This window comes from Rhincodon typus, chromosome 2 (assembly GCF_021869965.1).
Source record: "Rhincodon typus isolate 14 chromosome 2, sRhiTyp1.1, whole genome shotgun sequence".
NCBI lineage: Eukaryota > Metazoa > Chordata > Chondrichthyes > Orectolobiformes > Rhincodontidae > Rhincodon > Rhincodon typus.
In genome coordinates, this window is record NC_063333.1 from 47211821 (window position 1) to 47233979 (window position 22159).

Here is a 22159-nt window from a genome sequence, read left to right on the forward strand (position 1 = left end):
GCCAAGTTAATAAGAGACAGGGTAAGGGGGGAAGGATTTGAATAGTCAACAAACTTCAGGAATGAGGATTGATGATCTGGCAGCTAGCCATTATGTGCAGGCAACAGAGTCAAGGAAAAAGAAGTCTAAGCATTTCTGAAGAAGGGTCTAGGCCCGAAATGTCAGCCTTCCTGCTCCTCTGATGCTGCTTGGCCTGCTGTGTTCATCCAGCTCTACACCTTGTTATCTAAGCATTAAAAACTAGCTTCACAAGTTTACCATTTAATGGCTTACTGGATGAACACCTAGAATGAGTGGGTTGTCATATAATGGAATCCCAACAATATGGAAAGAAGCCATTTGGCCCATTGAGTCCGCACCAACCCTCCGAAGAGCATCTCACCCAGACCTACTCCCCTCCCCTCCATCCATCCCCATAACCCCATATTTACTGTGGCTAATTCACCTGGCATGTACATCTATGGACACTGTAGATAACTAAACATGGCCAATCCACCTAATCTGCACATCTTTGGTCTGTGGGAGGAAACTGGAAGCCCATGCAGACTTGGGGAGAATGTGCAGACTATACAGAGACATTCACCTGAGGGTGGAATCAAACCCAGGTCCCTGGTGAGGTAGCAATGCTAACCACTGAGCCACTATGCTGCCCTATAAGGGGGTATCTTATGAAGATGGGTAGGATAGGCTGGACTTGTTTTTCCTGGAGTTTAGAGGACAAAGGTGACGTGTTTGAAGTGTACAACATCAGTGAGCCCAGAAACAGGCAGAGTCTATTAAAATTAGGTGTCGCCCTTTTAGAATTGAGATGAGGAGAATTTTCTTTCTCTGTGAGAGCTGCATGTCTTTGGAACTCTTTGCCTTAGCAGATAGTAGAAGCAGGCTCACTGAATATTTTTAAGGCAGCGATACATAGATTCCTGTTAGGCGGGGGAATCAAAGGTTATTGAGGATAGATGGGGATGCAGAATTTGAAACACAAACAGATCACTTTATTGAATGGTGGAGTAGGCTCGAGGTGCTGAAAAGCCTACTTCTGCTCTTATTTCGTATGTTGTTATGTACTTCAGCAGTCTCATGAACTGGTGAGTTTATGAAATTAGTTATTATTTAAGTGTGCCTTTATCTCCTAATGTCATGAAAAGAAACAATCTGACAGTTTTCATCAGTGTAATTTCCCTTGTAATTTTAATTAGATTAAATTAATTGGACATTAATAAAACTGGCAAAAAATAAAATATTTATTCATGTCTCTGTTGAAATTCAGTGATGTAAACATTAGCAAAAATATTAACACTAAGCAAAACTGATAAATACTTGTCATTACTATCGTGCAAAAGCATAGTCTAAGAACAGCCCTGATTTTACAGAGGAGTCATTTAGGCTCATTTTGCACAATCCTGTGGAAACTTTTGGCCTGAAGGTTTAATCCTTTCCTGTGGTCATACGTACTTATTGGGAATTAAATGCTGTCAGAGTTTGCTGCAGGATTCAAGTGCTGGCAGAAATGCAAAGAGGTGGAGCAAAAGGCCCACTGACAGCAAAAGCTGGATCACACTCTTTAAATATGAGGGTCAGTTTGAAACATAAACACCAGCAGGCTGTATCTACACAGCATCCCAAGCGAAAACTTTGTTTACTCTTTAACCGTCCTCATTTTCTAGTCAGTCCAACCAAAATAACGAAGGTAAGAATATTTTAATATATTTCTGTTTTCTCAGAACTTACTATATAGTCAATTGTACATTCCAAGAGATTACTTTCTTAAACTTTTATGAATTTTTTTGACTTCCCTGACTGAAATTGCAGTTAAAAGGTATTTGTCCGATTCATAAATAATTTCATAACATGGACAAATTAAAACCCTCTGTTTTCTCCACATTATATGTCATTATTAGGACTCATGTCTTTTACAACATAACTAAAGTGAAAACTTCAGTACAACCGATAACATTAATGTGACAATGGGCTAACACATCTGGTATTTTGTGACATTTTGACTCATTCTGTCTCTCATAATCTCCTATCTGGTTCTACATTGTCTGCTTCTGTTTCAGATTTTTGTACATTTTGACTATGTTATGCAGATAACTTCACCATCTTCAAGTAGCCAATGGGGAAGAGCACTTAATGTTCTGAATTGGAATTGCAGTTCTACCTTTTGGTTGCATCCCCTTTTTGCTTTTGTCTCCTTCACAGGACAGTACTTTAAAAAAATTATGGAACCAGTTATGCATATTAAGAACCTTTTCTTAAAATGAAAGAAATTATCGCCTACACTTAGTATAGTGCTAACATTTCACCAGCTTGTTCTTCTGATTTAAAACTATGGCTCAGAGAGGTCTACATGCCACTGCTGAGAGGTGGGCAGGATACTTCCAAGGCTTTGGGGTAGACAGTTTCCAAAAAAATTACAGGAAGGAGCAAGTGTCAATGTTTGTCAATTTTGTGATCCACTGGTTGGAAAGGAAGATGTAACAATTGATAGCTACTTGCTAGCAAATTTGACAGAATAGCTTAAGGCAGTTCATAAAATCAGTTTCTGTTTTCAGAAGCAGGATTTCATGTGCACAGATGCCTATTTTCCAGAATGGCTGAGGCAGTAGGACGATATACGTACGGCCACCACCACAGCCTTGATCGCCTCTGTCAACCCTATGTACACGACTTCACAGTGCTGGATGTTGGGATCCTGCCATTGTCAACATTTTTGGGTGAAGAAGATAGAGGCAATAAAATTACACGGGAAATTACACAGATAAAACCTGTCAGATTGTTTGTTTTCATGACATTAGGAAATAAAGGCACACTAAAATCGCAAACTCTTGAAAATTTTTTCAGATACTTTTCTACCAGTTAGCAACCTTGCATTACTGCATCTGAACCAGGTATATAACATCCAAACTCATAATGCTCCCTAATTAGTAAGCTCAGACTGAGATAAGACTTGGGATTCATCAATGTTTAAGAATACACTATACTAAGTGTAGGCGATAATTTCTTTCATTTTACATTGTAGAGTGATGCTAGTAGCGCTGTGATTGGTGTTACAATTCAAAAAAATCCTCCCAGCCTCTGGGATACAAACTTAGAGAAGGGCATCGAGAGAGTAATGGTAAATCCCACTTGAGTGGCTCACCGTGTGGTACTGCCCTCATGTTAGATAGCCAAGGCAGTCCATCAGCAGAAGCAACAACTCACTTGGCAGAGGCAGTCAATCAACGTAACAAAGGCCTCAGTCAAGAGCCTTTTTCAGACGTTTCCTCAGCGTCACATAGAATTACTCCAACACACCACCCTTCCAACCCTGCTGCCTGCCAACCATGATGGCAGGATCCAACAATGCTTCAGAGTCAGCTGTTGGTGGGTGGACGTAAGATTATCTGTGAATGAATGAAATAAGCTTGCTTTTAGGCTCAACAACATCTATTCCTAGCCTCAGCTATTCTCATGCAGGGGATATGAAACCCCTCAAAATTCTGGGGTTTCTTTTAACCAGTTCTGGAAACTTTTCTGAGCTCCTTTATTCTAAGCTGCTCTCTAGTTCTCATTCGCCTTCAGTAGTGCTCACCTCTCCCAGTGACACTTCAAATTGGACAGTTCCTTCCTGTTGATGCTCCAGCCTCGCTATTCTGTCCACTACCCTTCAGTTGGGTGACAAATGGACTTCTGAATGGGCTCTCAAATTTAAATGTTGATCTCGCTCTTTGTCCACCTTCTCTCCAGCTGTAACATTGTATTCTTCACTCTATTCTATTACCTTAATGCACTTTGTATGGTATGATCTGCCTGTACTGCACGCAAAACAAAACTTTTTCCGAGGTACACGTGACAATAATAAATCAAATCAAAACAAATGGATTAAAAATTGGATTACAAATTTACTGCTGTGCGACTTTAGCCATACACATTTAAAACACTAAATGTACGCATATTCGTTCACAAATAAGACAGATAAAAGAAACAGACAGTTTGACTTAAACTTGATGGAAAAATTTAGACAGAGAGAAGTCTAGACTGCAAAGTGGAGTGTGTTTTTTCTCATAGTTCTTTTGCGCTTAGCAAAAGTTGCCTGGTAGTACAGACATTAAACAGCTCACACAACTATTTAGCTAATTCAGAGCTAGTCATGTATTGAATTGGGCATAAGGCAACATTGCTTTTGTGTGTCCTGGGTAACCTATTCATGTGAGAATATTGTGAACCACGAGGACAAATCCTAGCATATATACAACATACGTAGTCAAGTGATTGAGCTGTTGGAAATTATTTATTAAATAATCTGTACTATCCTAGGAGTTACACTGGAATCCATTTTAAGATCATCAGTTAGTCTCGCAGTGTGAAGCATTTGTGCATGCTGAAATCTACACATGTAAATCCACAGGACCTGGTTTTACGCACACAAAAGGATTTTGTATGTACATTAAACTTTTTTATGGAGACAGCTAATTTCTGCTGGATCACCTTGGTAATATTCAGAACCTACCTGCTTGGTCTGTGAATTAAGATTGACTGGTAACTGTTATTGCTCCACCTCTAAGCCAATGATGAACCAACCAATCAGCACCATTTGCTCATGCTACGTAAAAATAGTGTACCTCTGTTCAAGTCTGCTACTTGTGTGAACCTCTGATGAGAACAAAACAGAAGGCCTCCATATCTTTTCTCGATTTTAGCAATGATGACACCATATTGTCTGCATAGCTACAATTCAATAGTTGATCAGGTGGATCTAAGTCTTTTTCTTGTATTAGATTTATTCCTCTAGAGTATCTAGATTTTTGTGCCTTTTCACGCACAATGAAAAGGTGAGAGGTGCTTCTTATTTGCAGGATAAAGTTCTGTAACAAATTGCAGCTGAACCAATCCGAAGTCTGTTGTTGTTATTTTTCTTAACTCATAGACGCCTGGTGCCATTCTGCTCATAAAATATCCATCTAACTGCTCCAAAAAGTAAGATAATCTTGTGTAGCTAAAGTGCACCCAAGACAATGGCACTTAACATAAGAACATACAAAATAGGAACAGGAGCAGGCCATCTGGTCCATCGAGCCTGCTCCGCCATTTAATTAGATCATGGTTGATCTTTTTGTGGACTCAGCTCCATTTAACCACCACCCCGTACCCCCCACCCCGACCATAACCCTTAATTCTTTTAATATTCAAAAATCTATCAATCTTTGCCTTAAAAACATTCAACAAAGTAGCCTCAGCTGCTTCACTAGCCAGGGAATTCTACAGATTGACTGCCCTTTGGGTGAGGAAGTTCCTCCGCAACTCAGTCCTAAATCTGCTCTCACTTATTTTGAGGTTATGCCCCCTTGTTCTAGTTCCACCTGCCAATGGAAACAACCTCTATTCCCTTCACATTTTATATGGTTCTATAAGATCCCCCCCCCCACCCGCCCTCCCAATTCTTCTGAATCCCACAGACTATAGTCCCAATCTACTCAATCTCTCCTCGTAAGCCAATCCTCTCAACTCTCCTGGCTCTTGTGGATATTTAGCATGCCAACTTCCATTTTCCAGTTCACAGTCCAAAAGAAAAAGAATGTGGCTGCTTACAACTAAAGCAAAAAGACTTTAAAAAATTTATTGAAAACCTAGTTGAAAAACCTTTTAAGATTTGAAAGTTAGGATCCATTATTAAGAAAAAAAAATTGGAAAAATAGAAAAATTACATGACTACAGCTTAGGTATGTTCTGATTTGTAGGAGCTGCCTGATTAGAAAGAACATTGTAATATTTGTACCGCATTTGTTTTTTCAGAAATGGATATCAATTCAACAAGCTTGATCCCTCTTCATCAGACTAGCACCAGAAAAAGGTTGGACAATAAGCGGGAGACGATTTGCATTTTTGGCACTGGGGATTTTGGAAGATCCTTGGGCATGAGACTGCTCAAGTCAGGCTACCCAGTGGTATACGGTAGCCGAGACCCAAAGAACACTACCCTGCTGCCAAGTGGAGCACAAGTGTTTAGCCATGCGGAGGCCCTGAATACATCCAAGATCATTTTCTTGGCAGTTCACAGGGAAAACTATGAATTTATTTCAGCCCTGTCTGACCAGCTAGATGGAAAGGTGCTGGTGGATGTGAGCAACAACCTCAAAATGAATGAATATCCTGAATCCAATGCACAGTATCTGTCCCAGTTGGTTCCCAAAGCCGATGTGGTGAAGGGATTCAACACAGTTTCAGCCTGGGCTCTGCAGTCGGGGAGTTTGGATGCCAGCAGTCAGGTAAGATCATGTCCTGTCTACTTCTTTTGCAAAGGATGTGGTGATGACTATTGTCAACACTGTCCAGCTAATTATATTTCAAAAGCAATATAAATTGAATTGTGCTAAACATATTGAATTTTGGCAACAATATTTTCACGGGTAATAAAAGTCGTCATGCTGTGTTTCAGGTTTTTGTTTGTGGGAATGACAATCGATCTAAGCAATTGGTGATGGATGTTGCCAGGAGCATTGGCCTCACTCCTCTAGACCAGGGATCCCTTCTAGCAGCTGAAGAACTGGAGGACTACCCTCTTCAGCTCTTTCCAATGTGGAGACTACCCCTTTATATAACGGCTGGTCTCACAGTATTCTTCTTCTTGTACTACGTGGTGCTTAAAGTGATCTATTCTTATGTAGTTAAGAACACTGATCAGACCTATCTGATAATGATTTCCATACCAAATCATGTTTTTCCAATTGTCTCTCTCATTCTGCTTGGTTTGGTTTATCTGCCGGGTGTCATTGCTGCATTCCTTCAACTCTACAGAGGGACAAAATACAAGCGATTCCCTGACTGGCTGGACAGGTGGATGTTGTGTCGAAAGCAGCTTGGGCTTGTATCGTTTGCCTACGGCTTCCTTCATGTTTTCTACTCACTGGTCAAGCCACTCAGATATGCATCTTATTGGAGCCAGGTTAATTATGTTGCATACCAGGTGAGACTTGTTCCTATGCTATTATTGTATTTCTGTTTTAGTGTTATTTCTATCAGTGTTAATGCAGCATATTAAATTTGAAATGTAGCACTGCAATGTAGCAGAATTTGGTGTGGGTTCCATGTCACCCTACTGTTTTGGGTGGACATACCAGGTCAAGGTCTATAACTCCATACAGGGGCAGAGAGAAAATAAGGGAAAAAAAACAGAACAAAAAATCCCCTGGAGATCCCTCAGCTCAATAATTCTGTCAAAGGAAATTCCCAGGAGCAATAATTTTGATCTAAACTTAAAGTCAAGAAATATGACTTATTATAGCATTTGCATTGTCTGGCTGTATTTGCATCAATTCATGATCACTCCATCAACAGTAGCATCTATAAAGGTTAAGCAATAGCTCTGATAAACAAATTTAATCAATTCATGTTTCTTTCATCCAGTTTCTCCAACCCAAATGTTGCATCATCCTGTACATTTCCTAAACCAAAGAGTAATGAAGAACATGTAACTATATCTTGTCGCAGGATGAGTGACCTTTATTGTACTGGTAGCTGAGTGATTATTTTAGCTAATTTTCTCAAATAAATATTCTAATAGGTTTTTTTGAGAATCTGGAATGTGGTCATACAAGCAATCTAATTGTACTTTGCAAATTTTTATTCTTCTATGTGAGCCAATTCAATGAATTTCAGAATAGTTCCAAAGCCCTGTCTTCATATCATTTTCATTCCTGAAATTAATGAGGCACCACTTGGCAGAATACTGCTCAATATGCAGCCCTTTTGAAGTTCCTTCCCATTGCAATCTCCCGTTTTTAATAATTGCCATTCTTTTCAGCTTAATGAAGCACTAGCCTTTTCTATATTGAAGTATATTGCAAAAGGCAGCAAGCTCCAATGATTCTGAAGATTATTGCAGAACTGTACTTCATATGCCATTGTTTAATTCAGGCAAGCACCTAAAATGAGAAATCAATACATCTGCAAAGAGAACTGTGATCAGGAGGGAAAGGAGATAGAAACATTGAACAAAAGACTGCATGCAGAGAAAAATCACTGCAACTTTGAGTTGTGCTTTCAGGAAATAAAATGCTCCTCCTCTACCTGTTCTTTCTCTCCCCAACTACCTTACAAAGACCTGCATTGCCAAAGCCTTCAGTACTTTGCCTCCATGTTACAAATGTCACTGGCCGTTTTGTTTTATACAAGAATGGAAATCATTGGAAAGCCTCAGCAGGTCTGGCAACATCTGTGAAGAGAAATCACTTTGAGTCTAGCAACACTTCTTTGGTACTGATTGTAACTGGGAAACGGTTGGTATATATGCTGAAGATGAGGTTCTGAAGAAGGATCACTAGCCTTGAAGCATTCACTCTGATATCTCTCCACAGATGCTGCCAGACCTGCCAAGATTTTCCAGCAATTTCTGGTTTTGTTTCAGATTTCCAGTATCCTCAATCCTTTTGGTTTTTCATTTTGTTTTATATATTTGCTCATGGGAAGTTGACGTTTGACTATCCCTAATAGCTCAGAGGCAAGATGAGATTCACCATATTGCTGCAGATCTGGAGTCACACGGAGATGAGACAAGATAAGGAAGGAAGATCTCCTCCTGTAAAGGAGATTAGTGACCCAGACGAATAGTTACAACAATCTGTAGTGGTTTCATGGTCACCTTTATGCTTGGTATATTTTCACATTCCAGATTATTACTGGATTCAAATTTCACCATTCGCCACAATCAATGAGAATATTAGCCTGGATCACTATGACTATGCCCTTCACCTCCCCACATTGTTTCAAATATCCATAGAAACTGGAAACTAATGACTCGATCCTCTTCCATCATCAAGCCAATTTGTACATTTTTAATTAATTCATTCAGGAATGTGGGCATCGCTGGCTTGGCCAACATTTATTGCCCTTCTTGTTGTTCTTGAGAAGGAGCTGGTGAGTTGTCTTGTTGAGCTGCTGGAGTCTATTTGGTGCAGATGCTTCTACAGTGCTGCAGGAGAGTGAATTCCAGGATTTTGAACAATGAAGAATTAGCGGTATGTTTCCAAGTCAAAGTGGTGAGCTGCTTGGAGGGGAATTTGCAAGTGATATTATTCCAAGTACCCCCTACTCTTGTCCTTTTAGATGATAGTGAACATTGATTTTGAAGGTGTTGTCTGAAAGGTGAAATTCAGTTAGTTCTGTTGAGCAGTGTAGAAGAACATGCATGTGAAAATGATATGTGACTATGATGCACTTATAACCTAGGGCTCCTTGCGTGCGAAATACTGAATTCAGCATTCTATAGGTGCAAAGAAAATCAGAAAAATATTGAAGCATTCAGCATACGCGCAGCAATTGGCCTGAATGTGACTCTGTACAATGTATTTTTTTGTGAGCTAATATTTTTCCCAAATGTCACAGGTTAATGGCCCGATTCAGAACCGGAAGGTGTTAGAAATGTTTCATAGATAGTAGGAACTGCAGGTGCTGGAGAATCTGAGATAACAAGGTGTAGAGCTGGATGAACACAGCAGGCCAAGCAGCATCAGAGGAGCAGGAAAGCTGACGTTTCGGGCCTCGACCCTTCTTCCCTTGTTATCTCAGGTGTTAGAAATGAACAGCTTTCAATCGAGTGAAGAGCCAGAATAAGATGGAAGGATGGTGTAAGAGAAATTAAATTGTGTCAATGACAAGATGTTCAAAAGGTGTTTGATAAAGCACCACATCATAGATTTGTTGACTACATTGCAATTCATGGCATAAAATATCAATGGCTTAGAGTGCACAAAATTGGCGAAATACAGGAAGCAGTGAATATTAACGAGCAATTATTTTCCAGATTAAGGGCTATATTGTCATGTCGTTCATGTGTTGGTATTGGGGCTGTTCTTATTTTTGATGCAACTAAATATCCTGGGAATTTAGGGTATTATTTCAAATGCTGCAGATGGCATAAAACTCAGAAATCTAGTAATGAGTGAGGAAGACATTAACAGAATTCAGGAGGTCAAAAACAGATTAGTGAAATGGACAGACACATGGTGAATGAAATTTATCACAGGGAAGTCTGCAAAGATTCACTTGGGAGGGAGAAGACGGATAACAGCAACCGAGTGGAACAATTTTAAAATGGTACAGTAACAGAGAGACCTTGGGTTGTATGTAGACATATTTTTTAAAGTGGCAGAGCAAATAGAAATAAAGGCTCCAAAAATCACTGCGATTTGGGAATGGATGGTAGATGTGTGATACCTATCAAATGTAATGGCAAGACAAGTTTTATTTTCATTCAGGATTTTTCCTAGCTGTAGCTAGTCAGAATAACTGACTAGCTGTCTGTAAGGCAAGAGGTGTCTGGAGGGTGGAACATGGGTAAATTGAACCAAGGACAGTGAGGAAGGTGAGATGTCATGCTCTGGAGATACATGCTGAATAATGATGAGGTCCCTTTTTGGGGAGTGGGAGCTGTCAATTTGAAAGCCAGGTATGAGCTGACTATGGGACAGAGTTGTTTTTCTTTTAATTATTTTAATGGAAAGTAGGTGTCACAGGCAGAACCAGAATTTGTTGCTTATCCCTAATTTTCCGTAAACTGAATGGCTTCCTAGACCATTGTTGAAAGCAGCATGTGTCACAAGTAGACTACATGAGGTAAGGACAACAGATTTTCTTCCCTAAATTGCATTACCTATAAAACATTCTGTAATGATGCCAACTGATACTATTACTGGACAAGTTAGATCCCAGACTGAAATTTGACTTGATAGATCATATTTTGTTTGGTCATTTTTTTTTGTTTTAACTTGGTATTCTCTCGCTGAAACATAATGTCGCAGTTTTTTCATGACAAAACAGAAGTTTATTACACAAAAGAAATGAAGATAAAATGCAATAAGCAAAAAACAAATGTTAATATTTTGAAAAGCACTGTAAAGTATCATCCCATTAATCCCAAAGAACCCCATTTCAGTACTCACGCCAGATAGAATTCCCTTCTCTCTCAACCCTGTAAACTTACTTTAACTGTGGCTTCAACTTCAGGTCTTGAGAATCTGATAATGTCTTTCTGGTCTTTCATACAACTAAGATTAAACTTTCTCAGCTTCAGATAACCCCTTCAGAATTTCAACCAAACAATTCTGGTGTTGAGCTTTTACGAACTCCTTACACTAAGTTAACCTATTTTCAACAATTCTAACCTTCTCCGGTTCTAAGAGCAACTGCTTTACACATCCAGCTTCAACAAAGAACCTTGAAGAACTTTTCAAATCAAAACTAAAATAATAACTTTTTTCCAAATTCCGAGTATTTCCCCAAATCAAATTTTTTTAAAAATTGCTTTGTAAACTAGAGCCTAATGCATTACTGCTTACTTTGTTCACTTGTAAAGTTCTCCCAATATAAACATGAATTCAATACTCTCCGGCAATTATAACTCACACTGTAGTTTAAAAGACATCACCATGGCTGCAGAAATATGTATAAGCAAATCATTAAACCTCTTCATGCCCACAGATAAGTCATATGCGACTGGTTCAAAATTTAAACATTTAAACTCAAAAACAAATGAATTAAAAGTGGTATAAATCAAACATATCACATCAATATATGAACATATGAATTAGGAGCAGAAGCAGGCCATTCAGTCCTTCAAACTGTGCAGTCTTCCTAATGAATAGATAACTTCAATCTTGTGAACTGTATGAGATTTATCTTGAGCCGTTGACTTGTCACTGCCTCCAAGCATGTGCCAAAATGAACATTTTATATTAATGAGAAGAATGACTGACTGGCATGTGCTTTCTTAACTCTTGTAGCACTATATTTGAAACATTTTCACTTCAAGAGTCTTCAGATTTGCATTTTGTTTCTCATGTTGTACCTCACCTCAAGGACATCATGGGGCGAAGTTCAATTTTGTCAGTGGGGCAAAGTAAGTGAAAATGACCTGGCTACATGCTATGCACATAGTCTGATTTCAGTTTGCACTTTCTGCTGCTGTCCAAGACCAATTTCACTTCCCATATGTGCTAATGCTGGCTATCAGCAGGATGCCAATACCTTGCTGGCTGTAATTATTTTTAAAGCCTTTGTTCATTGTGCATTGTTATTTTTGCCTGGTTAATGTTTCTTCCCATCCTTTCAATTCCCCTCTGTACTCCAGACAATTCAAGATTCTGGCTTTTGGTACAAGTTCAGCTGTTAATCCGAGGCTGCTAAGAACACAGCAGAACATTTTTTTCTCAAGAACCCACAAAATCTTAGAATGTTTCAGCCTTTTTGACACGTTCTGCTAGTTCCTAATATTCTTTAATGTTTCCTTTACTGCCCTTGGCTATTTATGGACCTACGCCCTGTTGTCAGATTCCTCAGATTGCAATACATTATAGATAAATACGAAATAAAAACCAAAAGAACTGCAGATGCTGTAAATCAGGAACAAAAACAGAAGTTGCTGGAAAAGCTCAGTAGGTCTGGCAGCATCTGTGAAGAGAAAGAGTTAATGTTTCGGGTCCGGTGATCCTTCCTCATAACTTCAGTTTTTGTACATTATAGGTAAGGGCTGGATTGCTGTGGAGTCAGGACCTTGAAAATAGCTGATATAAATAAACAGAGAAATAAAGTCCAAGAAGATGGTTTGAAAGCCTAGCCTGGTCAAATTGGGGTTATTTCTCACCAAGTGCTTTGTCAAACTTCAACCTAATAAATAGATAGGTAGCACCTAGGGCAGAATTTGCCCATTTTCAGTTTAAGCAGTCCATCGCATGACAATTATGGCACCCAGTCTGTCATGGCTCGGAACAACTTTTCTCATGCAGTCACACTTTCCTCATCTTCTTATTTCTGCAATCAAATTCTTGGGTGCCTTTCTCAAGGAATCACATGGGAAGAGAGCTGAAAGTTCTCACCACTAGTAGGAACCTTCCAGTGCTCACACAGACAGCACCATATTTAAAGCTCAGCTGCACACCTCTTCAAATGTTACAAGCCAGGGCCTGGCCCTTATGTTATGGTGCTTCACGGTAATTGCTGACAACATGGGACAATGGAAAGAAAAGCTGGCTCCTGTCTTCACAGACAGGGATCTCAAGGAGCTGGCGGATGGGCTAGTGGGAGGCGGTGGGGGGTGGGGTGTGGGGGGTGTCGTACTTGCCTTCTGCAGACTGACACAGCCACATCATCAGACCTAGCTAGCCAGGATGCAAATTACAACCCAGTTCAGAACGGTGTCCTGGCTGAATGGGGATGTCTATCAGTGCTGAACCAAGGTCAACAATCTCTTTTGCTCTGCTTTGGTAAGGGCCACCATATTCTCTCTACCACCCCACACTCAGAGGGCTGCCACACAATATAACACTGGCACTGTTCAAGTGAAAGAGGGCAAGCCTGCCCCTGGCAGGAAACGCCTAGCAAGCCTGTGTCTGCTAGGCCCAAAGCCAGCAGGACATAACTGCCCAAATCTTCCAAGTGAACAGAGCAAGCTTCCTCCAGCCCAGCAGCAGAACTGCATTCAGATGTAACAGATGGCAGAGCAACAAGGAGAAGTAATATGGGCTCATAGGTGAAGCAAGTGAAGCAACGTAGATAATAACTTTTCACTTTTGTAAATATATTTTCACTTGCGCTGTTAGGAAGCTGCTCTGATGTGATTTTCACAGTCAGACCTGGTTAATGTCACAGTCATTTGAGAGTTCTCTTGAGATATCCCCAGGATGAAGGAAGTTGCAGTGGCCAAGTGTTGTTCATCTCTCACAAGGAACCAACTCCTTGATGGCAGAAAACCTCAAATGCCAAGGATCCTTGAACTATAACATTAATGACTGTAGCCAGAGCATCAGATTATAATGTGGAAAGCCCAGAACTTTGAAAATTGTTTGCCCCACACTCTCCCCACGTAGAGAGAATCACCCCACCCCTAGCCTGCCCCCACCACCTTTCAGTGGTCTCACTCTTCTTCTCTTCATTGCGAGGGCCCAAACTGCTATTTCCAATTGCTCCCTATCACTGTTACCATTCCCTCAGTGACCCAATACAATGCAACACATCCTCAGGCTTGACCTGCTTCCTTTTCCAGGTCACAGATCACTGAAATTTCCCAAACTCCCTGGAATGAAATCAGATGAGCCCCTTGACTGACTTAAATGATACGCTCCAATTGACCGTAATCCACCTTGACCTCACTAAATTTGATCTCCTTTAACTTGAATGGATGCCCATCTGCTCGAAGCACATGCAGTATGTTTGCCACATAAACGGTTGGTATTTGCTGCAGGTGTGACATTGGCGGAGCCTGATGCCATACAACAACATGTCCATCCCCTTGATTGTTCAGTGCTCGCAACCATAATAAGACGCCCGCCTCTACCTCTGCACCAAAATGAATGCAGCCGCTGACCCTAGAAGCCTGTAACTGAGCACTGAAGACTGTGTGCACAAAGAAAGCAATTGGAGCCACAGAGGCTGGCAGCCTCTAAGTCAGTGCTGAAGTCACTGGGTGCACATGTTAAAAAACAATGTGAAATTGAGAGAATAAAAACCGAAAGAACTGTGGATGTTGTAAATCAGGAACAAAAACAAAGTTGCTGGAAAAGCCCAGCAGGTCTGGCAGCATCTGCGAAGGAAAAAACAGAGTTAACCTTTCGGGGCTGGTGACCCTTCCTCAGAACTTCCTCAGAAAGCAAGCCAAGTGGTATCCTGTGCAGGTACATGAGATGTATGCAATGCAAGCTGGCAGATACATGCAGATGAAGGGTTGAGGAGAGTAGTGGCTGTGGAACAGGCAGGGACATTGTTGTGAAAAAATAGTTACATGATGGCCAAGACAGGCCTCCAGGTGCCTGCTCTGTTCACATATCGGGAATTGGTGCCATCTATTTTCTCAAGGAAGGAAGGGGAATTGGAAGTCGGTGTATAAATAAGCCCAGTTCACGCTTTAACATGATGCAAATGCATCGAAATAAGGTCATCACCACTCAATGGTGATATGGTGAGGTCATCATTCACAGCTTGAGAGGAATGCTAAAAAATATTTCCCAACATCAATTTTTTTTAAAAATCTCACTGTATTTTCACAATATTCTTTCTACTGCTCACGCCACGCCAGGAATGGAAATGCCTTTCTCATTATTTTGTTTTAACATGAAGTTTATTCCCTGTTTTTATCACAGGTGCAAAAGAACACAACTTCAGAATTGAAGATGGAATGGGCATGGCGTGGTGATTTGTTTTATGCATTTGGAATTTTAGGCTTTTTTGTCTTCTGCTTACTTGGAGTAACATCCCTCCCATCTGTCAGCAATACAATGAACTGGCAAGAATTCAGATTTGTTCAGGTAATCCTCAGTCATAATAGAACTTCATTCATTGCAATGTAGCTTTGTCTCCAATAAGGAGTCAGGTTAATGGGAACTTAACTAAGAAGCAGTATATACCTGTCAAGCTAGCCAGACTTATGAACAGGTATATAAGCCATTGAAGGTAAAGGAGCTTTAGTCTTCAAAAGTGTTTTTAAGTTGAGTAAAATGGCATGGATACTGGATTCACTGATGATTTTCCAAGACTGAGAAAATTTTGTTACATAATTATATCAAGGGCTATGAATCACAGAGGATTAAATTGAGCTGAGATGAATGTCTGCTGTGATCTAACTAAATGGGAGAACGAGATGAGCAGTAGAATGCTGTGCTTGTATTGCTATGGTCCTCTGCCAGCTGTCAGAATACCAGGCACCATCACGGTTGGAAAAATAAAAGAGAAGATAAGGTAAATCAGAAATAACAGATTCCAGTGGCACCAGATCAAACTCTGTAAAGTGTACAAGTAAATGAAGCTGAGATATAAAGAGATTAATTATTTTTAGGACTTTGGGTCAAAGCTGTGATTTCAACACGGTGAGAATGCAAGTCAAAGGGGAAGTATTAACAATAACAGAAACGTTGATAAAGAGGGAGAAGAGATGTCTGAGCAACACTAACAACACCTGTCTGCACTGGATTATGGAGGGGTCATCTCTGGGCCTCTGAAAGGAACTGTAAACCTCCTTCGATTTAACCATTCCTTCATCTTCCCAGGAACCATTCCAGGAGAACTCCAACCAATACTAAAGGCCTATCAATTTATAAAGGCCACGTCCTCTTGTCCTTAGTGTTGGTATCACCTATCACCTGGTTTTAACAACAAGCAGACTTGACTACTTGACTTCCTGACCTTCTTTGTTGGGAGATTAACCAGTGGTTTTCCAATAAGGCCTGATCATTAAAGATAATTGAGCTTTACGAACATAAGAATATAATAACTCATGACAAGAGTAGGTAATTCAGCCCCTCAAATCTGCTCCAGCATTTGATACAATCATGGCCAATCTCATCTCAGCCTAATTCTACTTTCCTGCCCACTCTCCATAGCCTTTCAGCCCATTACAAATTAAAAATCTGTCTGTCTATCTCCTCCTTAAATTTACTGAATGTGCTGACATCGACCACACTCTGGGCTTATGAATTGCACAGAGTCACAATGCTTTGAGAGAAGTAATTTCTCCTCATCTCTATTTTAAACCTAAAACCCTTATCCTAAAACTGTGACCTCTCATTTCTGATTGCCCCACATTAAGAAACATCCTTTCTATATCAACTTTATCAATCCACTTTAGCATCTTCTCTACCTCATTGAAATCTCCTCCCATTCTTCTAAACCCTGGAGAGCATAGGCTTAAATTGCTCAATCTCTCTTCATCTGACAAGCCCCTTATCTCTGGTTTCACACTAGTGAACTTCTTCTAAACTGCCTGCAATACATCCACATCCTTTCTCAAGTAAAGGGGCCAAAATTGTGTGCAACACACCATGTGGGGTCTCACTAATACCTTGTTACAATACGCTTCCCTCCAGCCAATTGCATGCACGGCAATGTTTCTCTCCAGTACATAAAATCAATCCCCAGAAGTCAAATTCTAATCTTTACAATCTGGAAAACAGAAATGTTGAGCTTATTTATTCTGAGTATCCTTAAGGTTTTACTTATATTGGACTGGATTAAGATGCTACAATTTATGTAGCAGCGTTTGTTCAATGCAATTTTCTTTTGCAGCTAAATATTTGTTGTGATTATTTGTGTTCACTTTGAATGAAAACCAAGTATTTAAATGTTCTCAAAGTGGCATTCTGCCAGAAATTTGATTCATTAATTCTGCCTAAAATGTATCTCATTTTCTTCCAGTCAAAGTTGGGTCACGTCACACTGCTTCTGTGCACGGCTCACGCTGCTGTACTTGGATGGAATAAGTTTCTAAGATCTACACGGTATAAATGGGGTCTTCCACCAGGGTACATGCTGTCTATGGTGATTCCCTGCATTGTACTGATTCTAAAGCTGATTCTCATAACTCCATGTGTGGACAGAATGGTCACAAGAATTCGACAGGGTTGGGAAAGGAGAAGAAATGACTCAGGCAACCTAAAAGTTTGACCAAAAAGTATTCTACCTGAATAATACTGCCTTGAAAATTTATATTTAGCCTACTCTAAATAAGAATAGTGGAAAAATGTTGAACACTGCAAAAATCCATGTTTCTTAAATATTCTAATTCCTGACCCACCTCTAGAGAGTAAGTTATCCTTTTAAATCTCAATACCCTCTCTCCCTCCTCACATTCCCTCTATTCTGTTACTAATGTTTCCATTGATCTAATAGTCACCTATATAATTATCATCTCACTTCAACTGAACTGAAATTATAGAAAACATAATAAATGATACTTGTGTTGACATATCTACTTATCTCTGAAATGTTTCCAAAATAGTTAGTTTAACCTTTACTGACAATGTAAGAGTGACAATAGCAGTTCAGCATTTGAAAACACTGCTAAAGAGCATCAGGAGAGATTGGAGACCAGTCTAATACCATCTGTTCTACACTAACATAATCTCCCAAGTGATTACAACAGAAAATTATTTGTTCTCTTGCATGTGCTTTAGATCTCAATACCATTTTAATGTTGATATGCTCAGCATCTGCAATGCACAAGACCCATTAAACCAGCACATGCATTGATCAAACTAGCAGTACCTAAAACTGGAGATGACTTTGAAATTCCTAAATGTGAGAGGTTTTAAGGCTCCCCCATTGACCTCAGAGGAAATACCATGCTTCCGGCTGGAACTCCCACAACAACCCCCAGACCCAGCAACTCTCACCACAAATTCCTTTGCCTGAATTTCTTGTTAAGGTGAAAATTGGGTCTGCAGTGAAACTGCTGGATTTCCTTAACTCCACAAAGCACCCTACCTCTGTCAGTAAGTGCAGGTTAGAGGCAGCTCGCTGATAATGTTCTAATAAATCGTAACCTTTAAAGTAACTTGGGCCTTCATGAAATCTGATCAGATGGGTTGCGGGAGATCAACCTGTCAGCTATCCACTACTCAACATATAAATAAATTGATTACATATTGAACTGTGGTAATGGATGTCATTTTTGTTGAGCTTCAGTAGTATTGCAGTGACATTGTTATTGAGACGGATTTTTATTTCAGATTTAGTACAATGCAGTCTTTAAAACTATATTCAGTCAAATACATATAAACATTGTGTGCCAAAAGTTAAAAGGTGTATTGATTTATAATGTCATCACACAAAAATGAGATGAAAATTACTCAATCTGTTTCCTGATCCTTATGCAGTGAACCTTTCATTGTTGTTGTACAAACCTAACATTGTAATTCAATGCTACATCACTGAGTCATAGGAAGCAGTTGCAAATCTCCAATGAATATCACCTTTGAGCTGTGCAATACAGGAACATAAATGAACAAAAGTCATAATCAACTTGGTGTAATACTTAATTGAATATTTTTTATTATACAGTTGTAATTTTTTATATATTTACAATAAAGTTCCTTACTCATACCTCATTGAAATTTATGGATAAGTTCACTTCTATCATATTGACAATCATATCCTACATTGCTAATTAAGTAGTTGATTATCATTGTAATCAATCTCTATCAATTACTCTTACAATTCTGTTTCTGTAAAATCTGTCAAAAATCTGCCATTCACAATAGACATCTTTTATCACGTTCCTCCCATCCGTGAGATTACTTCACCTTTCAAGTTTATGATGGACCTCCATTGCAATAAGAATTTGAAAAATCTCAGTACTTGCCCTTAGTTTGCCCTATCGAGCCAAGTTAGTTTTCTTAGATACCATGGCAACAACATTTGCCCTGATCTTAGAGTGAGAGAAAGGAGCCGCCAGAGACAGACAAACAGCACCTAAAAGAATGGAAGAGACAAGTACCTGGAGACAATTAGCTGTGCCTGAGAGTGCAATCCAGTTCAATCAATGGTGACACAGCCAATCAATCAAATTTAGAGAATAATACAAGTGTCAGTTCATAGGAAAAAGCGCAGTCAGTTAGCATTTGAGTATTTTATCATTTTTCAAAATTTGGATAATTATAATTTTAAGATTTTATTACTATTAGAAAGGTTTACAAATAATAGAACAACTTATTCAATCGACCGCAGAATATTTCCTGTGACGCAGTACCGCGGAATCGTTACAGTGCAGAAATGGACCATTCAAATCTCCGCATCTGCACTGGTTCACTGAGTATTTTAACTTAGTGCCAATCTCCTGCCTTTCCCCCATAATGCTGCACTTTGCATCTATTTAAGTAATTATCCAATGCCTTCTTAGATGTCTCACTTGAACCTGCCTCTGTCATACTTCCTGACAGTGCATTCTAGACCTGAACTACCTCATTTTTATTTCTTTTGCTAAACATTTTAGACTGTGCTCTCTGGTTATCAATCCATGTACAAATGGGAACAGTTTCTCCCTATCTATCCTATTCAGAGCCTCATGCCTTTGAAAACTTGTACCAAATTTCCTCTTAACCTTTTCCTCTCCAAGTCCCAGTTTCTCCATTCTTTCCTCAGAACTAAAATGTCTCATCCCGGAAGTATACCCTATTCATTCTAACTAAGGAATTTCAGTCAGAGTAAATACAACATTTATTGAAATAATAAAAACATAAAGACTGGTCGGACTAGAGATGTTAATTAAAGATTAATCAGTAAAACAATTATTTAATTAAATCCTATAACAATGGTCAGGCAGGTGATGAATAATGGTTACAGAATGTGGTGCTTGTGTGATTGAAGGTGAACTCTCTGCAGTAAGTGTCTGTGACTGCACACCATCACTGAGCCCATTTGAACTGAAGACCAAGCTGCAGACACTTCGTCAGCGTTGGGGTGAGGGAGGGGGGATGGCGGAGGATGGCGTGCAAAGATATCTGTGCATTATTTTCCAGGAGGTGGTCAAATGTTTTAAGCTACACTTGTCAGGTATGGTCCATAGTCAGGGATAGATTGGTGTAACTGAATGAGGCAGTTATTAGGATGAAGAAAGCAGAACTGAAGAATCATCAGCCATTGGAATTGTCCAACAGGTTTAATTTTCCTGTAGGAAAGTACAAAAATAGGGAGAGATGTGGTCATGGAGGGGTTTGGACACAACAATGTGTTTTTTTTTAAGTCAAGAGGTTGTTGAGCCAGAATACAATTTGCATAGTGTAGGGGTGAAGGGATTACAGAATTAGCACACTGTAGAGGCGACTATATATTTTGAGTAAGCTCTCAGGTTTACACACTGAAAGATGGTGGTTAGCAGGAAGGCTATTGCAACAGTCACGTCTGCAAGTAACAAGAGTTTGGACAATTTTAATCTTTGCAAATTTGAGCAATGCCTTTTATAATGTAGTGACTAAAAACGAATCCTAATCATGAAAATAACATGGGGCTGGGGTGCCTACAGGGAACATTACGAGATGGCTACCTGGTGGGTGCTTAAACAGTTTTGATGTTCCTGTTGCTGTACTGTCACAAATTTTTCTCTCAGGCTGACAGCCTTGCGTTTAGAACCCTGCAAGGAGCATAACATTCCATTCTGATGGCCCCTGATCTGGGGGAATAGATCAAAAGGGGAATCAGAGTCATTAAGGCAGGCTGAGACCCTTTCTCACAGACTCCTTGCTGTAGACAGGAGTACCCCAGCCTTAGTAACAGTTACTGGGATAATTAATCCAATTTCTACATCTTTAACCCAACCATTCAGAGTTGATTCTTGTTCTTTGTCAGATCAGTAACTGCACAGCATAAGAATATATGAATTCAGTGTAGGAATACGCCACCTGGGCGTCAAGCCTGCTCTGCCATTCAATAAGATCGTGGTTGATCTTATTAATCCACATACCCCATTGCTTATCAAGAATCTATCTACTGCCTGAAAAATATTCAGAATGCTTCCACCACCTCCTGAGGGGGAAGTTCCAAAGACTCACACTCTATGTGGAAAAAAAATCTCTTCATCTCTGTTCTTAATGGGTTACACTTTATTTTAAATAGTAACCCCCACCCAATGGCTACGCATACTCTCCAATATAACCTCTTTCCTCATCTCACCTCTTTTGTGGTGCCTAAGTGGACATTATCAACTGGATCCTTCCCCTTCCACTACGAGTTTTCTCTTCATCCCAGGGCAGATATCCTGAACAATCACAAACTGAACTGAACTGAAAGCCAGCTGCAGAGAACTGTGTCCATCTCCTGACTATAATGTATCCTACTACCACTCCATTCCTATTAACTCCACCCACTTGAATGGCTTCCTGTAACATGGTTCCATGGTTAGTTTCCTCATCAATGCTGTAGTCCCAGTTTTCAAAAGCACGAGCTACAAGATCCTTAAACTTAACAATACTTACAGAACCCAGCATTCCTCCAATCCCACCTTCTTGTAGATCCCTGATTTTAATCACCTCACAAACTAAGGTTCCCTCTGGATTCTGGCAGGAATGTCCTGAATACACAAATCCTGTGATTTGTAAGGAGGTCCCAACTTAAATCATCCCACCACGGCCACCTATCTAAATAAAACTGTTGGGAAGCCAACCAGAACCAACAGAACAAAGTTCAAACATTTCTTTGGTGGGTTTGGAAAGGAGCTGGTCAAGCAGGATAGGTCGAGCTTCTATTTCCAAATTCTACCATGACCCTGCACCTTCCACACCGAAGCTTTGACACCCTCTCAGCTAGTCCTGTCATATGATTTCCCTTTCTAAAGGCAGCTATCTCTCAGTTCTGGCAAACAGCCTTTAGCTTGTCTGATTGGTGTTCCTGCCCAGAAGGGGGTTGTTTCTTTTTCATTAGATAACAC

At 39.8% G+C, this 22159-nt stretch overlaps 1 protein-coding gene across 1 annotated transcript; it reads left to right on the forward strand.

Annotated features, from left to right (window-relative positions):
• The first annotated feature begins 1554 nt into the window (after positions 1-1554).
• Positions 1555-18845, forward strand: LOC109919746 (metalloreductase STEAP4-like). Its single transcript, XM_020519781.2, has 5 exons — positions 1555-1687; positions 5773-6245; positions 6416-6943; positions 15108-15272; positions 17155-18845. The coding sequence occupies exons 2-5, from the start codon at positions 5775-5777 to the stop codon at positions 17401-17403; spliced, it is 1413 nt and encodes a 470-aa protein (XP_020375370.2). The 5' UTR covers positions 1555-1687; positions 5773-5774; the 3' UTR covers positions 17404-18845.
• Positions 18846-22159: the final 3314 nt, after the last annotated feature.

What these genes read in the sequence shown, in the direction of transcription:
- LOC109919746 (XM_020519781.2), top strand. Translation starts at nt 5,775, where the DNA reads ATGGATATCAATTCAACAAGCTTGATCCCTCTTCATCAGACTAGCACC. An exon ending in TTAATTATGTTGCATACCAG is followed by an intron (nt 6,944 to 15,107) that starts GTGAGACTTGTT and finishes TTTTTATCACAG; the next exon opens with GTGCAAAAGAACACAACTTC. An exon ending in AAGAATTCAGATTTGTTCAG is followed by an intron (nt 15,273 to 17,154) that starts GTAATCCTCAGT and finishes ATTTTCTTCCAG; the next exon opens with TCAAAGTTGGGTCACGTCAC.